The 18,890-nt window shown below is 41.4% G+C and overlaps 1 protein-coding gene across 12 annotated transcripts in view; it reads left to right on the plus strand.

The window, feature by feature from the left end:
- Window positions 1-18,890, plus strand: part of CIT (citron rho-interacting serine/threonine kinase) — a 150,166-nt gene that overhangs the window by 94,865 nt on the left and 36,411 nt on the right. For 7 of the 12 annotated variants that reach the window (XM_036929389.2, XM_057492588.1, XM_036929395.2 and 4 more), the window contains 4 exons: window positions 1,992-2,189; window positions 11,255-11,308; window positions 17,401-17,598; window positions 18,024-18,217. In XM_036929389.2, the coding sequence (XP_036785284.1) occupies window positions 1,992-2,189; window positions 11,255-11,308; window positions 17,401-17,598; window positions 18,024-18,217 (644 nt within the window). Of the gene's footprint in view, window positions 1-1,991; window positions 2,190-11,254; window positions 11,309-17,400; window positions 17,599-17,996; window positions 18,218-18,890 lie in introns of all 12 variants that reach the window. The other 5 variants (XM_057492587.1, XM_036929386.2, XM_036929387.2 and 2 more) reach the window with 1 other exon arrangement.

An 18,890-nucleotide genomic window follows, 5' to 3' on the forward strand; every position in this document is an offset into this window, starting at 1 on the left:
CTTCAAATATAACAAGTGGGGTCCACCTTGTCCCTGCCACCTGCTGCTATTGAGATTGGGGGCAGAGGCTCAGCCTCGGGTTTGTTCCACCATAAAGGGCCCTGGCTCCCCCATCCTGTGTGCCATTTAGCTCTTTAGCTAAACTGCATGGAGTCGTGAAGGGGCAGGGCTGTTGGGTTCTCCTGTCATTGCACAGCATCCTGCTCACTCACCTCCACTTGACTCTCTGTCACCTGCCACTCATGGTTTTGCCAGGTGGCATCGGGGGAATTTGCAGGTGTGCTGGCAGAGTCACAGCCTGCTCTGACTGCTGGCATTTTAATAAGACAAACTGAGTAGTGGACTCTTGAGCCAGACTTCCTGGGGTCAAAGCCAGCCCTGCCATTTTTTTAAGCTCTGTGACATTTGCTCAGTTAATCTCTCAGTGCCTCAGTTTGCCTTATCTGCAAAATGGGGATAATGATAGTCCCTCTGGCCTGGGTTATTATCAGTTAGACAGTGCCTGCCTAGCATGTTTCGAGTGAGCACTACATTACCACCATCGCCACTGTCATCATCGTCGTCATCATCTGCCCCTGACTCGTCAGGATTCCCGGATCTAGACTACTAACCCACACCCTTCCCTTGGGTTTCTGACCCACTGTCTTAGTACATGTTACATGTCTTCACTCAGATGTTTCCCTTGCAGCTCAGGTTCAACACGTCAAGACTGAACTTCTTACCCTTCTCCTCGGACTGGCTCTTGCTCCCTTGTTCCCCGCTGTGGCCTGGTTCTCACTCTGTGTAGGTCACCTGCCCAGCAACGTGGGTGTCGCCTTGGACTCCCCTCTCCTTTGTTCCCTGTCCAACCCTCTAATTAACCACTGAATCCTATTAGTTCTCTAGGCTGTCTTTTGTCTTTCTTCCCTTCACCCCACGGCCTCTGGGACTCAGGGGTCACCTTTTCCGGGGAGCCCTCTCCGACCCTCTGAAGCTGGGTGGGATGTCTCCTTTGTGTCCCCACGGCCTGTCACGTTGAGCTCATCATCCTGTGTATCTTTCGGCTGCCCCTTTTAGACAGTGAGCTCTCTGAGGGCTGTGAGCTTCTCTTGAGTGGCATCCGCAAAGTCCGACACAGGGTCTGATTCCCGGGATAACCTTGTTGGCACTTGTGAGGTCAGGACCAGTGCTGTGGTGTCCCTCATCTCCGTGCCTTTGGACATCTTGGTTTCACTGCTAGGAGGTTCCTTTTATCTGCTTGCTTGGCTTTTGTAAATTCTCCAATAAACAGTTCTCGAGTTGCTTCCTTTACTCCCTGACTACCTGCCTACCACATCCCTATATTTCCTGACCATCACACATGACCACAATATATGGTAATGGTTGGTTTTTGTTTTTTTCTCCCCAACTTGAAGGCAGAGATGATTTTTCATATCTCTATTCCTTTGTAAAAAGAAGTTGCTGAGTAAATTTTTATTAAATGAATGAACGAAACATTGAGTAGACAGAAGGTTAGATGGGCAGATGGAAGGAACGATTACTTTGTAATGTGATATTAATATAGGTTATTATCTAATGAGAACAAATCAGCAAGAATATTTAAAACAAAAAGAATTCAGTCTGTTGTTGTTTGTATTCTAGTTATAAAGATGTCCATGTCACTAATATAATGTTACTTATATTTATTTTCTTTTAATACTTTTCTAATGAGAGTAATTGTCATAATTTTCATTCGAGATTCTTGCTGTGTATTTTTTCTTTTGAGGTCTTCTCAAGCATTTGAATATAAGTAAGGGATGGGTTGTATACTCATTCTCCTACAAGTTCTCACTCCTGTCGGTTTTGGGGACTCAGACCTGTCTTACCGCATTTTTTCCCCTCTCAGTTGAGTGCTGAGAACTTGATTCCATGACCGAATCTAAGCTACAGCTCACGTCTGGCTTCTCTTCGGTTAAGGTCAACCATGCCTTTCTCTCCGCCCCCTGCCCCCCTTCCCCCTCCACCCACCTCAGGTTAGTCTCGAGCATGAGGAGCAGAAACTGGAGCTGAAGCGCCAGCTCACAGAACTGCAGCTCTCCCTGCAAGAGCGTGAGTCCCAGCTGAGCGCCCTGCAGGCTGCCCGGGCGGCCCTGGAGAGCCAGCTTCGCCAGGCAAAGACGGAGTTGGAAGAGACGACAGCAGAGGCAGAAGAAGAGATCCAGGCGCTCACGGTAGGGCTGGGAATGGCACCTTCAGGTTGCCGCAGGCCTCGGCTAGCAGGAGTGTGGTGCTGAGGGTGTTTGCTCACTCTTAGAAATTCCGAGAGACAGAAAATGATCCGTACAGATATTTAAAGGGCAGAAAATTGGCTTAGATAGGCTTCTCCCTCATTGGAATTAGCATACTAGATAAATTAGTGATATCTGAGCTTTCCCTAATATCTTGAAAAGTTCCTCCTTTATTTATGTGTCTTCCCTCTTTTTAAGATAATCATCGTCATATTTTAAATTTCAGTTTCAGCCGAAGTCTGTTTACCTGGGTCTTCTACTTTAGTTTTCAGTAATGATTCAAAAAAAAAAAAATCTTGTGTGTTTTTCTACCATATTTCTGTTTTTTGTTTTGGTTAACCTCATTCGTGTTACTTTTTGTTTTAAAGATGTGCATTGTACTTAAGTCTTATATGCGCATCTGGTATGCTCTGGATGGAAAAGATTCTTCTGAATGAGAGAGTCCCTAAAAGGGACCTGGTTTCCCTGTTCTTTCTTAGAGACTAGGTTACTCAACTGAAGAGTTTTCTCAGGAGGTAGAATTTGGGGAGGGGAATGGTCACTGGATTTAGACCTTAGTTCTTTCTGGAAGTCTAAAAATATGACTTTGGGGAACCATTTCCCATGGTTGATCCTTCTCACAGGGACTGACCCAGGCTAACAAAAGTGACAGACTCTTAAATATAAAATGTCAACTTAACAACATACAGTGGGAAATACAATCTCCAAGCTGACTAGGACTCTCTGGGTAGCTAATCTTCACATTTTCCCCTCTGGAGAAACTACTTAGCAATGCCATTTCTCTTGAAAGGCTGCTTGGTGGACTGGACTCGGCATAGGAAGCCGAAGGGGTTTAATGGCTGGTATCAACCAAGCACAAGTATTTCTAATAGTAATGGACTGTCCTTGCCAAGCAGAGGGGCACCTCACCCCTGCTGGTCAGGGTGCCCTTTTCCGTGGGCAGGGCACAATGCGGCTGATTGGGGTTAGTGTTTTTCAGACAAGGCACCTAAGTGGCTGCCTTACTCATCTGATTCATGTTGGATGCTGTCCCCATCTCCATCAGAGAACATTGCTAAACATCTCTTAGAGTGGGTTACTTCTATAGATGGCCATGCACATTTATTGCTTATGATATACCCTATATAAAAGTAATGTGTGTAGGTTCTTTTAAAAGGAACTAATTTCATTCTTTTAGAAGTTATCTCTCATTGTGGGGTTTAGAGAGCCCATTATCTGGACCAAATTGGGAACATGGTCTGATAGTGCCAAGACAGGGACACAAGGGCTTCCAGGATTCTGGGGGTAGAGTACTCCTACAGAAGGTGCTTGTGCGTCTAGATTTTCCAGGACTTTTGCCAAATTCATATACTGATTTCAACCTTAATTTCCATGGCCTCTATGAGAACACTCATTAAATGATGCCATGTGCCCCCAATTGTTGGCTTAGAAAAAATAGTCATGATACCTCTTTATACTCTGCCTTGTTTCAAATGGATTGAAAGCAGTTTGGAAAGATACCAAACAGTATAACAGGATAAAATACGAAAGCAAAGTCAAAGAGAAAATAAGTCTGTAGAAGGAAAAAATGGAGGTAGGAAGGACATGAATATATAAGAATGCATGCCAGGAAAGTTTCTCTGCTGTGGAGTTGTGTGGATGGGGAGAGAAACAACCAGATAGCAGTTGTTAGTTGCCAAAGGAGACACCTGAAAATCCAACCACTATTATATTTGATGCATTGCATATTAATATTTTCCCCCTGTGAGAACCACCCAAGCTCTGAAAGAAAGAGGAGACATCAGTAATTTAACCCACACTTAATGAGTCCTCACTATGTGCCCAGAACTGTGTCTAGTCTTTTCGCCCTGGGGGATTGCGGTAATTCCTCAAATCCTTTTACTCTGAAGCCAAGGAGAAGGGCACATTTATCCGGCTGCTCTGTTGGAACTGGGAGGGAGGGTAGTGGCTGTGCATCTTATCCTGCCTGTTTGGAAGGAGAAGGGTATAAAATAGAGCATGTGTCACTGCTGTTTATCTGTGGGGAAATGAGTCTTTAAATCCTGTCTTCTGCTGGTTGGAATGTGCTGTGTCTAATGGCCGCTGGAAGCCTTCACAGCAGCAAGGCACGACTTAATTTAGTCAGATGAGATCACTGTCTCAGAGCATCTTCTTAAAAGAAAAAAAGAATGAAACAAGCCACCCTAGGTCTAGAAACTAGGGCTCTACCCCTCTTGTAGATAAAGGTGCCTTGGAAAAGGGGGCTTGTTCAAAATGATGGCAGAACAGTGCCTTCAGGCAAACAGCTGTTTGTAAGCCCATCGTGCAGGGATCCAAACCCCTCATCAATTTGCTGCTGTTCAGTTTTGAGGCCATGCGGTTTTTCTCTCCCCTCTTGATTACATCCCACAAAGCTGTTTCGGACCACATGTGGCTGTTGCCTGAATGGCTTTGTTGAATTTGTTCTGAAGGACGTCTTTGCGGAGAGAAAGAGAAAATGTTCCCAGATGCACTACTCTGACTCATCGTTCAAGCCCAAGTTCAGACCCAACTCAGCATCAATCATATTCAATCAGCTGCGTCTGAAATCATCTCCTAGGTGGTTTGTGAGCTTCACAGCAGGCTGTTTTATCAATAAAAGAGAATAGTCAAATGGGCCATTGCTTAATTCTAAGAGGAGGCCATCTCCCAGCCTGGGATGGGAGCATTACCCTGTCTGGCCCTCCTCCCGGGGCCAGATGAGACCGTGCATAGTTGGGCTGAAGCTCCCCTCTGAAGAAGCTTGGCAGGCCGTCGGGAAGGCAGTGGTGGCCCTGCTCATGCTTCTGTTTCCCCCTCTCACTTCAGCCATCCTGGCAGTCACATTTGCATTAAAATTCACTGCCCATTAAAAGCAGAGATGGAATCGAGGTAGAGACCAACAGGAGGGTCAGTTTTAAACAAAAAGCCCTGCTGATAAGATGCTTCAGTGCTTATTGGTGGAAAAGAGAATTTTCTGCCTGGACTTGATATTTAAAGACTCTCTGTGATGAACCTTTTGTCTTAGGAAGAGAATTTGTTGATTCAGTACAGAACACACTGGTGTGCGGCGTGATGTAGGCGTCCCTCTGAATGGGGCCACAGGCAGAGGTGTGGCGTGGGCTCTGTGTACACCGGCAAGGCCTCACGACACACATTTCGTGCCCCTGTCATCATGTTCTTCTACTTATTTGGTTCAATGACTAATGCTGAATAATCAAGAGACTAAAGCTAGAGACACTAATGAAAGGAACTCTCCTGGCAGAGTGTGATTATGGGATCCCAGAGTCATCCTCTTTGATTTATTACAATCATTAGTCAATACACACTCTCATTTTTTATTTAAATAAATATCAATCCCTGTATTGAAGTAAGCCATGGGCATGATAGGCAGGATGTGAAAGTGGGGTATGTAAGGTGACAGTCTTGTTTGGTGCCTGCCTTCCCAGGTAACGGGGTGGATGTGTGGAAGGCCAAGTGTTCTAGAGTCCTGACCGTGGATCCCAGAAGGCGGTCAGACATCTAAGCACTGCTTGCCTTTGTTCAGCTCTGCAGGTATTTTCTCTCATCAAGGCTGCATTATAATTCTCTTTTCTCTGTTCCTCTTGTAACTTTCCTTAAAATTATTGAAGACATAGGTACTCCCCAAAGAGATGGCCTCTTTGGCCTTCAGGGTGCAGCCTATCCATTCTGCCTTACTGCCCCCTAACCCCTAGGTCAGTGGTTCTTAAAGTGGAGTCTGAGGATCCCTGGGGGTCCCCAGGGTCATGTTATTTTCATAATACTACTAAGATGTTATTTGGCATTTTTCATTGTGTTAACATTTACACTACCGGTGCAAAAGCAGTGTTACTTTAAAAGAAAAAAAATAAATATTTGGGGAAAAATTCTCAGTTTTAATTTCTAATGTGGTAAATATAGATAGATATAACCCACATAATCAAAAGCTCTTTGGGGTCCTCAGTAATTTTTAAGAGTATAAATATTTATTCCCTGTGGCACCTAATACCTAATTAACACTCAAATATTTCATTGAGAGAATCCAAAGATTGTCTTATATACTTTACTCTCTCTCCCTCTCTCCTCCTCTCTCTCTCACTCTGTGTGTGTGTGTGTATAAATATAATTGTGTGATCTTTTGCACTTATATGCATTTGTTTTATAAGCTTATCTCAAATAAACATAAGATGTTTCTTGACATTTTCTTGCTCAGAGCAGTTCAATAATTGTTAAATGCTTATAGTATTTCTAGCAGTCACAACAGGATCGGTTCTACATTTTGTGTTAATATTTCACAGTCAATAATAAATCAAGGGCCATAATTATGATAGTTTATTACATTATACCCTCAAACGAGGATTGCCATTTGATGTGTCTAAATGATCCCAAGGCCTCAGAATGGCAAATTTTAATGGAAATGAAACAGTATTAGTTGAAATTTCAGGTTACAGTGGGGGAAGTTAAACAAATTATCGGTGGTGCGGTGTGATTTGGAAACTTTGCTATTAATAAGAAAGTAGAATAGGGCCTTTACCCTAAGTCTAGGCCAGTGAAGTTTTTTATGATCACTGCTTAGGCTTTGAAGGCATTAACTCCACCCGCAGCTCCATCTTTTTCTGTTTGAGAGATTTCCTACCAGTCATTTAGAGCAGGGGTAGGCAAGCTGCTGCCAGTGGGCCAAGTTCAGTCTGCCCCCTGTTTAGTGTAAATAAAGTTTTACTTGGAACACAGCCACACTCATTTGTTTCCATATTGTGTTTGGCTGAGTTTGTGTTATGAGGGCAAAGTTGAATAGTTGTGACAGAAACTGAATGGCCCTTAAACCCCAAAATATTTACTGGTTTGGTCCTTAAAATTTTCTTTTTGCTCACTCCTGCTCTAGAGTTTATTAACTAAGGGCCTTTTGCCTTTTGCCTTTGGTGATTGTGAAATGCACTCAAGGGGTTGGATAGCCTTTGGGGCCAGGCTGTTGCTTGCTCACAGATCGGATTTCAACAGTGGTGCAGATAGCCATGTTCCTACTTTGGATAAATAGTAGTTGTGGGTAAAATTGCAGTATTTCCAGGATCTCTTGCCTGGCCTTAGTGCATCTCCATATCAATAGTTGTTTCCAAGGGGTGGAGAGTAGTCCATCTCCATATCAGTACGTGATTACAAGGGTCAGGGAGTGAGAGCATGTCTGGACCAGAGAGGTTTGGTGGGGTCCCTTTTTGCAGCCGGGTCACGAGAGACAGGGGCAAACAGAAGTGGATGACTGCTTGTAAGCAATAAACAGGTTTCTCCCACTTTATTTCTCCCTTTGCCTGATTTCGGCTTCAAAGGTTATTTACCCTGGGCTGGGAACATATTTGCCCCCCTGGAGGTACAGTAGTATTGCCCCATTAAATTAGTAAACTTCTCAGAGTGTTGCCGGGCAAAAAGCCAATCAGTTTTTTGGGAAAAATAATAGTCTATTAAATTAGTCCATAATAATGTGGGCTAATTATGTGGGAAGTTGATTTTAAACAATAACTTTTTATTTAGGAATCTGTGAATGTGTCTGTAAGTCCAGTGAAAGGAAATTCCAGGGCAAAATACTTCTAAAAACCGAAATCAGTCAAAAGGAGAAATAAAGTTTAAAACCCATTTATTGCTTACAAACTGCAGTCTGGACCCTTTTCTCTTTCCTGCTCCTGCAGAAGCAAAAACCAGCCCTCCCCCTCACCTCTCAGGTACAGATAAGCCCTCCATTGCCCAGGTAATTACCCATTGATACAGAGATGAACTTCTCTCCACCCCTGAGGAATGAAGCAAATGCACCAAAGCCATACTTCTCTTCACTTTTGAGCACCTGTTGATATGCAGATGTACTAAAGTCAGGCGAGATATTCTGGAAATGTTACAATTTTACCCACAGTGTCTGTCTATGCAACTGTCTATTTTTGTTTTGTCTTACCATTTTTCCATTACTCTTCATTCTTTTGTATAAATTTAAATTTCTGGTTGTCATTTCCTTCTGCCTGAAGGACTTCCTTTAACATTTCTTCTAATGCATGTGGCAAATCCCTTCTGCTTTTGCATGTTTGAAAGAGTCTTCATTTTACCTTTGTTTTTGAAAAATATTTTTGCTGGGTATAGAATTCTATTTTGACATGCTTTTCTTTTTTGTTTTTTCTTTTAGTATTTTAAAGATTTTGTTCCATTGTCTTCTAGCTTGCTTCCCACCCTCACCTCTCCCTACCCTCTTGTTGAGAAATTTTTCTTCTCTTTGTTTCTCTGTACATAACTTGTCTTTCTCTCTGGCTGGTTTTAAATTTTTCATCTATTGCCAGTTTTAAGCAGTTTGATTGTGATGTGATTTAGCTTAACCTTGTGTTTTTTATGCTTTGGAGTTCATTGAAGTTCTTGCATCTGTGGGTTATAGTTTCCATCAACTTTGGAAAATTTGTGGCCATTATTTCTTCAAATATTTTTTCTGTCTCTCCCTACAGGGACTCTAATTACATGTAGCTTAGGCTGTGTTGAAGTTGTCTTACAACTTATTGATGCTCTGTTCATTTTTTTTAAGTTTTTTGTTGTTGTTGTATGTTTCATTTTGGATTGATTCTGTTGTGTCAAGTCTGCTAACCTTTTTTTCTGCAGTGTCTCATTTGCAGCTATAAACTTATAATATTAATTTATGTCAAAATAGAGAATACATTACAGTCCTAAAATTTTTGACTTAGTTGTCTTATAGATCTTCTGATGGAGTGTTGGACTTAGTTGTTTTATAGACCTTCCCCACCCCCCTTTTTTTTTTAAAGAGAGGGACTGCTTTTGTGTGTGCCCTGTAAGTCCGGGAGAGGAAATCCTGGGGCAAAATCCTTCTAAAACCCAAATCAGTCAAAGGGAGAAATAAAGTTTAAAACCCATTTATTGCTTACGAACTGTAGTCCAGGGCCATTTCTTTTTTCTGCTCCAACAGAAGCAAAACCAGCACTCCCGCCACCCTCTCAGGTTCAGATAAGCCCTCCATTGCCTAGGTAATTACCCATTGATATGGAAATGAACTGTTCTCCACCTAAGGAATGCCTATTGATATGCAAATGCACTAAACCCATACTTCTCTCCACCCCTTGCTTGGACTAAAGCCAAGCAAGATATTCTGGAAATATTGTTTTACCTATAGCCCCAAACTGGTTTCTTCTTTGGACTTTCATAGCTAAGCATATGGTGCCATAATCCACCCTGTTTCTCAAGTCAGATTCTGTTAAGGCACCCACCCCTGGATTCCTCCTTTCCTTTGGCCTGTGTCCATCAGCAAGTCTTATTACTTATATTTCCAAAAGAAATCTCCATTTCTCTCCATCTTTTGCCACCATCCTACTGAAAGCCACCATCACGTCTTCCTTAAATAATAGCAACAATCTCCCCAATGGCTTCCATGCTCCTTTCTACCTTTGTCCTATTTTGATCTATTCTTCCCATAAGTAGCCAAAATGACAATCAGATCATGTCATTCCACTTCTTAAAACTTCCAGTGGCTTTCCATTAGTTGCATTTTGAAATACAGACTCTCTTCTGAGTTGTCAAGATTCTTGGTCCCTGTCTGCCTCTCTATTGTCATTTTGGACCGCATTTTCCTTTTCTTGCTATACTTCAGCCAAGTGTTTTTCACAAATTGTTGGGCCACTACTAACTGAAGATAAATTTACCTTGTGCTCTAATACAAGGGAGCATACATACTGTATTTCATGGATTCTAAAATCAGATATCTAAAACAAGGGTGCATCGTACAGTCATAGCCAACATATGATTATATAGTCATGTAGACATAAACATGTTATTGCTTCACAGCATCTTTTCTTTCTTAATATTATATAAAGTTGTGATAAGTGTTAAAATTGATAGCAACTTAAATTTGATGAATTATGGTATTTAAAACAAAAGTTTCCTAGAACAATGCTTATCTTTACTTTCCAAGGTACATTTTGATATGCATGTTCTGTCCTATTTATTCCATTTCATTGGATAAAACCAACCAACCAAACAAGCCTCATTTATCACACTCACCATTGGGTCACAGCTTAAAATTTGAAAAACTCTGTTCTAGCCATTCAGGACTTTTTTTTTGTTAATCAAATGCACCAAATCCTTTCTTACCTCAGGGTTTTTTGAACAGGCTGTTCCCTCTGCCTTTTCCTGTTTTTTTTTTTTCTGGCATGTCTGGCTCCTAATCATCCTGCAGGTTTCAGTTTACGTGTCACCTCTTTAGAGAAGCCTTCCTTGACCACCCTATCTAAGTAAGTTCCTTCCTATCTACTCCCGTCACCCTATTATTCTTTTATTCTGAACACTGTTTATTTCTTTCATATCATTTGTCACTGTGTGTAATCATGGATTTGTTAACTTTCAATCTTCCCCCACCAAAATGAAGGGATAGGCCACACAGGCTCTATCTTACCACAGTGTATGGCATAAAATGTGCACTCAAAAAACCCTTGTCAACTGAATGAATGCTGCTGTTTTAGAGCAGCTCTGCTTTGGAGAAAGCCTTTATATCTACTTCAAGGTCAATGTAGGGTCTCTGAATCGCAGCAGCTTTTGATTAAAAAAAAAAGTCCCTACTTTGTCCTGTATGTATGTCTGTGTGTGTGTCTGTCCAGGAGGAGGCTACAGAGGGGTCATTTGGAGGGAAGAGGGAAAGACTAAGCATGGACAGTAAGACAAATGAGGGAGAATACAAATGTCATCCTTTCTTTTTTTTCTTATAGTCCCTAGGCATGAATACAAATGTTAAGTGTATCTGTGCAGGGTATGCATGTGTGGTCTCAATAGTTAATTGTTATAAGCACAGCATCATGTATTCCTGTGACTTATTTTTGATGTTCGGGATAACTTGATTTATTAGTTCTTGGAAAAACAGATGCTGAGGCTGCTGCAACAGCATTCTTGGCTTTCTAGGTAAAATTGCTGTTCTCTTTATTTGACCTATAGCACTAGGATTGTATTCTACCCTATGAGAAATTTTTAATCAACTTCTTACCTTTTAGGCACATAGAGATGAAATCCAGCGCAAATTTGATGCCCTTCGTAACAGCTGTACTGTGAGTATTAACTGAAGATGATTAAAATAACATGAAACTAAAACCAAGGAAGGAAGAGGGGATATCTCTTTGCAGTGTCAGTGACTGACTTTTTGATACAAACCTTCAGCTTGGAAATAATGGTCAAACTGATTTGCAGTTTCTGAACCCCAGCTAGCTTAAGTTTTAAAAAATTTAAACCATTCTTCATGATTGGGAAGGATAGTTGGAATGAACAAGATAATTCTCACTGCAGAACCACTCACAGGTTCAGTAGTTGCAATAAAAGTCGCATGGCAGATCCCCCACCTGCCCCCACTGTAGGAGGTTCTGAGGCCCTCCCAAGCCAGAGACTGCCCAGGTGCTGGTTTCTCCAGCCAGCTGCTGCTGCAGAGAGAAAAGCCCAAGTTCTTCCATAGGCCTAGAAATTTTAACTTCCTAGCAGGCAAAATCTGGCTTCCTAACATACAAATTAGAAATCTACAACTCTTTGGGAGATGTTATTTATATTGTGAGAAGTGAATTCTATCAGCAGATAAACATCTTTTGTAGGTTATGTAAGTAGGGTAAGGTCAACAGAAACCCAAAAAGTCTGTTTTTGACCAGAACTGACTGAAATAGGCCCCTTTCAGAAGATAAGGATGGTTCCTTAGGGTACTTTCTGTGGTCTTTTCATTACTTTATTACCTTCTTTGTTCTCAGGGAGCTTGTAGCCATTTGTATTATTTGCATCTGTGAATTTCTAGAACTGCCCCCAACGAACTTATTTTATGTTATTTTAATGAACTCTTTCTTTCCTCTTTACCTATCATAAATGGGATATTAAGTCCTGATTGTATATGCTTTCCCCCTTAATTTAGGTATAAAATGCATATAGGATAGTGCATAAAGTACACTAATCTTAAGGGTACAGCTCCATAAAATTTTTACGTGTATCCACAACTGTGTAACCACAACACAGATCAAGATACAGAATATTTTTATATTTTCAGCCCCCAGAAGGCTCCCTCATGTCCTCTTCTCATCAGCATCCTTTGCCCAAAGGGGAACTACTATTTTGACCTCTGGTCTCATAGATTAGTTTTGCCTGTTCTCAAGCTTCATATAAGTGGAATCATAGAGGATGTGCTCTTTTGGCTGTAACTTTTTTAGTGAGGTTCATCCATGTTGTAGCATCTGTGAATAATTTGTTCTTTTTTATGACAGTGTGTAGTGTTTCTGGTGGATGAATAGAAGTAAAGTTTGTTTATCCATTCTCCTGTTGATGGGCATTTGGATTGTTGCCATTATGAATAACACTTTAACAAACATTCTTGTACAAGTCCTTTGGTGGCTGTAAGCGCTTGTGTTGATGAGCATATGCCCACGTGTGGAATAGTTAGGCCACGAGATGTGACTGACTAGTAGGTACCTGGCAGATGGAGTTTTGATCTGTTTTCTTGATGCTAATGACTGGATGAGGGAGTGGGCTGATTTCCTCCATATTCTGTCTCCTTTCCTTGAGGAGTTAGTCCTTTGCTCTTTTGCCTTACTCTTTTAGTTTCTTATTATCTTGGTTTCTTATTTTATGCAAGAGTACTTTGCTTATGGTTATATGCTCATAAATGTTTATGCTCATGAATGATCACTGAATAAAATATAGATCATTTTATGACTGTGACTTTTTATATTACTATTTTATCCTAAAATAAACTTGGATATACTTTAAATGTGTACATCGGTAATCTTCATCTGGAGTTTTCTTCTCGCCTTTTTGGCATAAGAACTTTTTTTTTAAACATTTTTTATAGCTGTTTTGAGATTTAATTGGAGTACTGTAACCTCATGAGTTTTGAAATGGGTGAACACCTGTGAAACTAGCAAAATAGTCAAAATAATAAACAACACAATCCATCACCCTCAAAAGTTTTCTTGGGGCTCTTTTTAATTCAACTTTCCCAACTTTTTTAAAATTGGGAGTTTATTTTTCAATAGGATACGCCAATATGCAGAATGAATTTGATTACTTCCTTGACTTCTATAACTTTTAAACTCTCTTTATCCCTCAAATTTATTTTTTCTGGAACAGTGACTCTGAATCCTTGCTTTACTTCCTTCTGGCATTCTGTGGAGAAGCCTCTAGGGACCTCTCCCAATGTGTGGGGGGCTGGAAGAGTGACCTGCTCCCCCCATCAACCCACACTTCAGCTAGAGTAACTGGGTTTCTCAGTGGCTAAACCATATGCTCTGGATTCTGGCAGACTGGCTTCAGATTGCAAATTGGCTTCTTGGTAACCTATGTGATGCTTACTTCCCAGGTCTCTGTTTTTTTGTCTGTAAAATGGGAATGACATTGTGTATTCTTTATTCCAATATACCATCAATTGGCAGCTACATAATTCATTTAATAACTGCCATTTGGGGGCTGGGTGAGGGAAGAGAGACAGTTGCTTAGTTCCAGTATGCATTCAAATTCCAGAAATGGTATAATTTAGGAAACACTGCGTCTAGGTTCAAAAATTTGGTAATAATACCTACCTCATAGGGTTCCTGCAAGAACTACATGAGATGATGTATCAAAGTGCTTGTAGAGGGCCTGATTCATATAAAGTGCTAAATAGTGTTGGTTTACTATTATTATTTTATTATATTGGTTTTATGGCATAATCTTTTGTTTAGAAAATGCTTCTATTCCTTAAAAAAGTTTGAAAACCACTGCTTTAGAACATTTGGAGGCAACAGTACATCTCAGACTTTTGCAAGTTCAAAGGCTGCTTGAAGGCACTTCGAAGAGCGTGATAGATGTTCATTTCTCGTTGGCACTGAGATTGTCTCTGCTAGAAAATGTCATCTTTGTTACTGGTGGGAACTCCTATAATAACTCGATTGATAGGAGCTCCCAGTTAGCAGCTTTTAAAAAGCTCATGAGCTGTTTTCAAGAGTTTCCAGCTCAGACCATTTCTATATTTTGAGAGATTTTAAAAAAGGCTTTGATTCAATCTGGCACCTAAAACTCTACCCAAGTCTGTTTTGGAGGGGAGTTGGTGGGCAAACATATGACACAGTTTTAATTATGAATCAGTCAGTCAGCTGTAAGATTAAAAATAAATAATATGCAAATAACTGCCTTCAAGAAACAACTAGGAATTTGAATAGGACGTCAGCCCTGTGTTTTTTAGTCTGATGCTTATTATCTGACTGCTTTCTTCAGCCCCAAGGGGGCCACAGAGCCTTTATTTACCTGGTAACATTTCCTCTATGGGGTCTCCCAGTTAGGTGTAAGAGCTAAACATGTAGTTTTTAGAACTGTGAGGCTTGCCTGAAAAGCAACAGATAATCCCAAATAGAGGTATTTGGTTTTGGTTTTTTTTTTGGACACTGAGAATAGATCCTTTTTTATATCCTTGTTTTCTTTAGAACTGTACCAAGACCTATTGTCTGCACAAACAGCGTATAAGAGAGTTCAGTTGGCCCCTGCATTATGAATCTGTCACCCTCATCTTTTTTACTGCTAAGTTGGAGTCAACCTCTTTGTCTTTTTTTTTATCCTTTGCCGTTGGGGTTGAAAGGTTAACAGATTCTTAATACAGTAAACAGATCTTTTGCCCTTGGTGTGGAAAGAATATACCCCTGGCCACAAAGTAGACCTAAGAATTCTCCTTGCATGTTACCTGGTTTGGAATTACAGACTGCCTGTTCTTTTTTTTTTTTTAATTTTTTAAACCATGGAGACCATTAATTTACTGCCAATATCTCAAGTCAGTTCACTATCTGTAAACTCAATACTGCATGTGGCGGGGTGTGTTTAACACTTATTACCGCAACTCTAGCAACTCAAAACAGAGTCACAAGCTAAATATGTTGTGACTTGGGCAGAAAGAATGAAGGAGCAGTCTGAATGAGTTAAATGCTTAAATGAGTGCTTGGATGCTTCACACACGGATACACACAATCCTCTTCTCTTATGGGCAAAATAGGGATGATGCAAAATGTAGAACCAACTATCACAAATTACGTAGAAATCAGAGATGTCAGACCCCTTGAACCGGATGACAAGAGGGAAGGAGAAGCACCCTTCCTACTACAGTGGGTCCATCTCAGTTGAGAGAGAGTAATTGTCTTGGCACCTCGTTGACTTTTTTCAAGTGTTTCTTCTTGAACATTTTATGATCTAATTTTGGAAGAAGGAGAAGAGGTGGCAGAAATGGGCTCATACAATATAGCTTTCTCCCCCCCATAAATCAAAGAAAAGAAGTGGGTACCCAAAGGATTAAATATGTCTTGGAATGGCAAGTAAACAACTTTGGCATGTATATATTCTTATAGGAACATGTTTTCTGTGGTCCGTTTGCTCCCCAAGAGGCCCCATTGTAATCTTTAAAATGAAGCATTGTCTTGGTCGTTAATTTTTATCCCTTTATTTCGCATGATACATGAAGGTAGAACAGTATGCAAGAAAATTCAAAACACTAGAAAAAGTAGAAACAGAGGAGGTCATAAATATAATATTTGCCTCCACATCACAGATGGAGAAAGCCAACCCAGAAAGCTCAAGGTGGCTTATTTGGGATTCCAGAATCCATTTCACGGCATAGCTTGTAGGCCAACAACTCTTGTTGTTTTCCTGTGGGAAAGAATTGGAAGGAAGCACAATAGTTAAACGGAGACATTGCTGTCTATCTTAAAGCATCGGTTTTCTGCGTATAAGGGGGAGACCAGTTGAACCATCAGGCATCGTTTATTCATTGCTTCTGGTTTTAGGAGACTTAGCCCTGTCACGGAAAGGGCGATACAGGGTTCCCTGTGAGGCTTAATGGCACACATGCAGTATTTTTCCTATTTTTTTCTCCGATGAAGGATTTCTAGCTGAGAACCTGACCGATAACCACAATAACCTTTATTCCCCTCCCTTGTAGCTGACAGCGTACCTCAAACCAATCCATTAAGAATTAACGTGGCTTTTGACATTAAATTACAAATTACTAGACCACCTTACTACAGTAAAAGCTTATCAGCTCAGTTAACAAAATGAGAAGCTGTGTTTTCTGAGCCACATTGAACAAATGTACTTAATTGATGTTCTTTAATCCCGTGTGCCTGGGAAGTTATTTTAAATTGACAATCAGAGGGGGTTAAAATAGGGACTAAGTCATGGAAACAGTGGCAACATTTCATAAATGAAGTCTACTCTGGGCTTGAAAATTGGGAATAGCTGTAGGCTTCAAGGCATTGCCTTTTAATTTACTTCTTTTTGTTACATAAAATTTAATTTACTGCCTGTGTGCCTCATTCCAACTATTATTAGAAAATTGTCCTTAAACTTCTAAAGTAATATATATAAAAGCTCTTTGCAGGCTCAGATACTGAACCTCAGCAAGGAGAATAGGAAAGTTCAATGCACTGGAATTGAAGTCATCCTGCCACTGAGCAGGGAAATAATTTAGCAAAACCAGATTAAATCTCTCCCAGTAAAATGGCAGTTTTATATACATGCCTCCCCATTTTCTGGGAGTTAAACTGTATAATAAAAACCATTAAAGTAAAGCCATAGTACAATATTGCATTTTCAGGATTATTCCGAGCTTTCTTTATGTTTTTTTTTCCTTTGTTGCATGAAATTAAATTGATTGCCTGAGATATTATTAAAATGTCTCTTAGTGTCCTTCATGGTCAGTCTTCCTTGATAAGAACTTTGTTTTGCCTTCTAAGACTATCTCCAATTATAATGTCCTATAGATGGTGTCATGGGCATTTAAGCTTAGTTAGCTGATTGTAACACCAATCTATTATTCCTCTTTCCTCAATTTGCCTTTTCCACATTATATTATCATCTGTTCACTTGATCTCGTTAAAGTTTCCCCTTCTATAGTCACTTTTGGTGATTTGCTTTTGCTGTATTTTCCAGATGGATCCTGAGTTAGCAAGAATCAGACTTTCCTTTTTCTGCCGCAGCCTGTGTGTGTTAGCACTTAAATGGGAGGGTGTGGGCGGTCGGGTTTGGCTCTTGGGGCTGGAGAGGCCAATGTGAGCTGCACATTGATTGCCAGGGTCACATAGGTTCAATGGCTCTAGAAGCAATTTCTCATTTAAAACTGACTTCCCTGATGTGTCGGTGGATTCCTTTGCTCTTTCAGGTGATCACAGACCTGGAGGAGCAGCTCAACCAGCTGACCGAGGACAACGCTGAGCTTAACAACCAAAATTTCTACTTGTCCAAACAACTCGATGAGGCTTCTGGCGCCAGTGACGAGATAGTACAGCTACGAAGTGAAGTGGACCATCTCCGCCGTGAGATCACGGAGAGAGAGATGCAGCTCACCAGCCAGAAGCAGGTAAGGGCGGCACACAGTGTCAGAGGCCCCTGCAGATTTTACAGTGAGGACCTGGTGCATCTCTCCCAAGGATTCCAAGCCGAGCCTTATCCTTTGAGTGGGCTCTTGTTCATAATCATGTCTGGGTTTTGAGAGCTTAGGGGTTTCAAAAACTGGCTTTTAGAAGTGTGTCGTTCTTCTCCCTGGGAGGCTACTGGGAGCCACTTGGCTTTTACTCACAGTCTCTTCCCCTGACCTTGCTTTGGGTTCTGCCTATTAGATGGTGGCAGGAATGGTCCCTCACCTACTCTTGGCCAGCCCCCTCAGCCTGTAGAAAAAAAAGGTTGTATTTCAGACTTGTGCTTTTCTGAAACTGATCTGACAAAAGTAACATCCAGGAAATCCTCGTTTGATACAAGGCACAACTCAGTGGTACTGATTTGCAGACGATGGAGGCGCTGAAGACCACTTGCACAATGCTGGAAGAGCAGGTCATGGACTTGGAGGCCCTGAACGATGAGCTGCTGGAGAAGGAGCGCCAGTGGGAGGCGTGGAGGAGCGTCCTCGGCGACGAGAAGTCCCAGTTTGAGTGTCGGGTTCGAGAGTTACAGAGGATGCTGGACACGGAGAAACAGAGCAGGTGGGGCTTCCCATCAGTAGAAAGCCAGGGACAGTGACGGCAGCAGGGCCACCTGGGAGTGAGGGGCAGGAGACCCACTGTCTGGGCTTGTCCATTGTCCATTCTCAGCCGTGGCATCTCGATGGTTTGGGTCAGCCGACTCTGACCCCGTGTCTACACAACAGAATCGTAGCCATCCTTCAAATTCTCGCGAATATTACCTTTGAGGCCTGCCTTCCTGTGATACTCTGAACCCCTTAAGGAGGATAAGCTGTACACAGAAATGCCTGTCATTTAGTTGGATCTCTCAGACTCATTTCGGTATTTCCCACATTCACTTGACCACAGTAGATTTCCACTAAATGTGTTGGGTGTTTAATCTATGCTGAGTCAATTAAACTAGAACAGACTGGAGGCAGAAGATGAGAACCCTTATATCTTAAGAAAAGCTGGTTGAAATTTCCCCCTTTTGGATGTCCTCCCATTCAGGGTGTTTGCTGATAGGGGAGGCTGCTACTTGAAGACCTCCTGTTCTGCTTCCCTCTGAATCTGTGCGCCCCCCGAGTCCTTATGATACATTCTGGTGGTTTCATACAGACCCCCTCCTTCCCACTCCAAAGTCTACCTCCACTGTGGCTGTTTCTAGAGTCCTTCAGAGATAATTTTGTGGGTCAAGAAATATACAACTGCATAT

Source organism: Manis pentadactyla, chromosome 14, assembly GCF_030020395.1.
Source record: "Manis pentadactyla isolate mManPen7 chromosome 14, mManPen7.hap1, whole genome shotgun sequence".
NCBI classification, from domain to species: Eukaryota; Metazoa; Chordata; class Mammalia; order Pholidota; family Manidae; genus Manis; species Manis pentadactyla.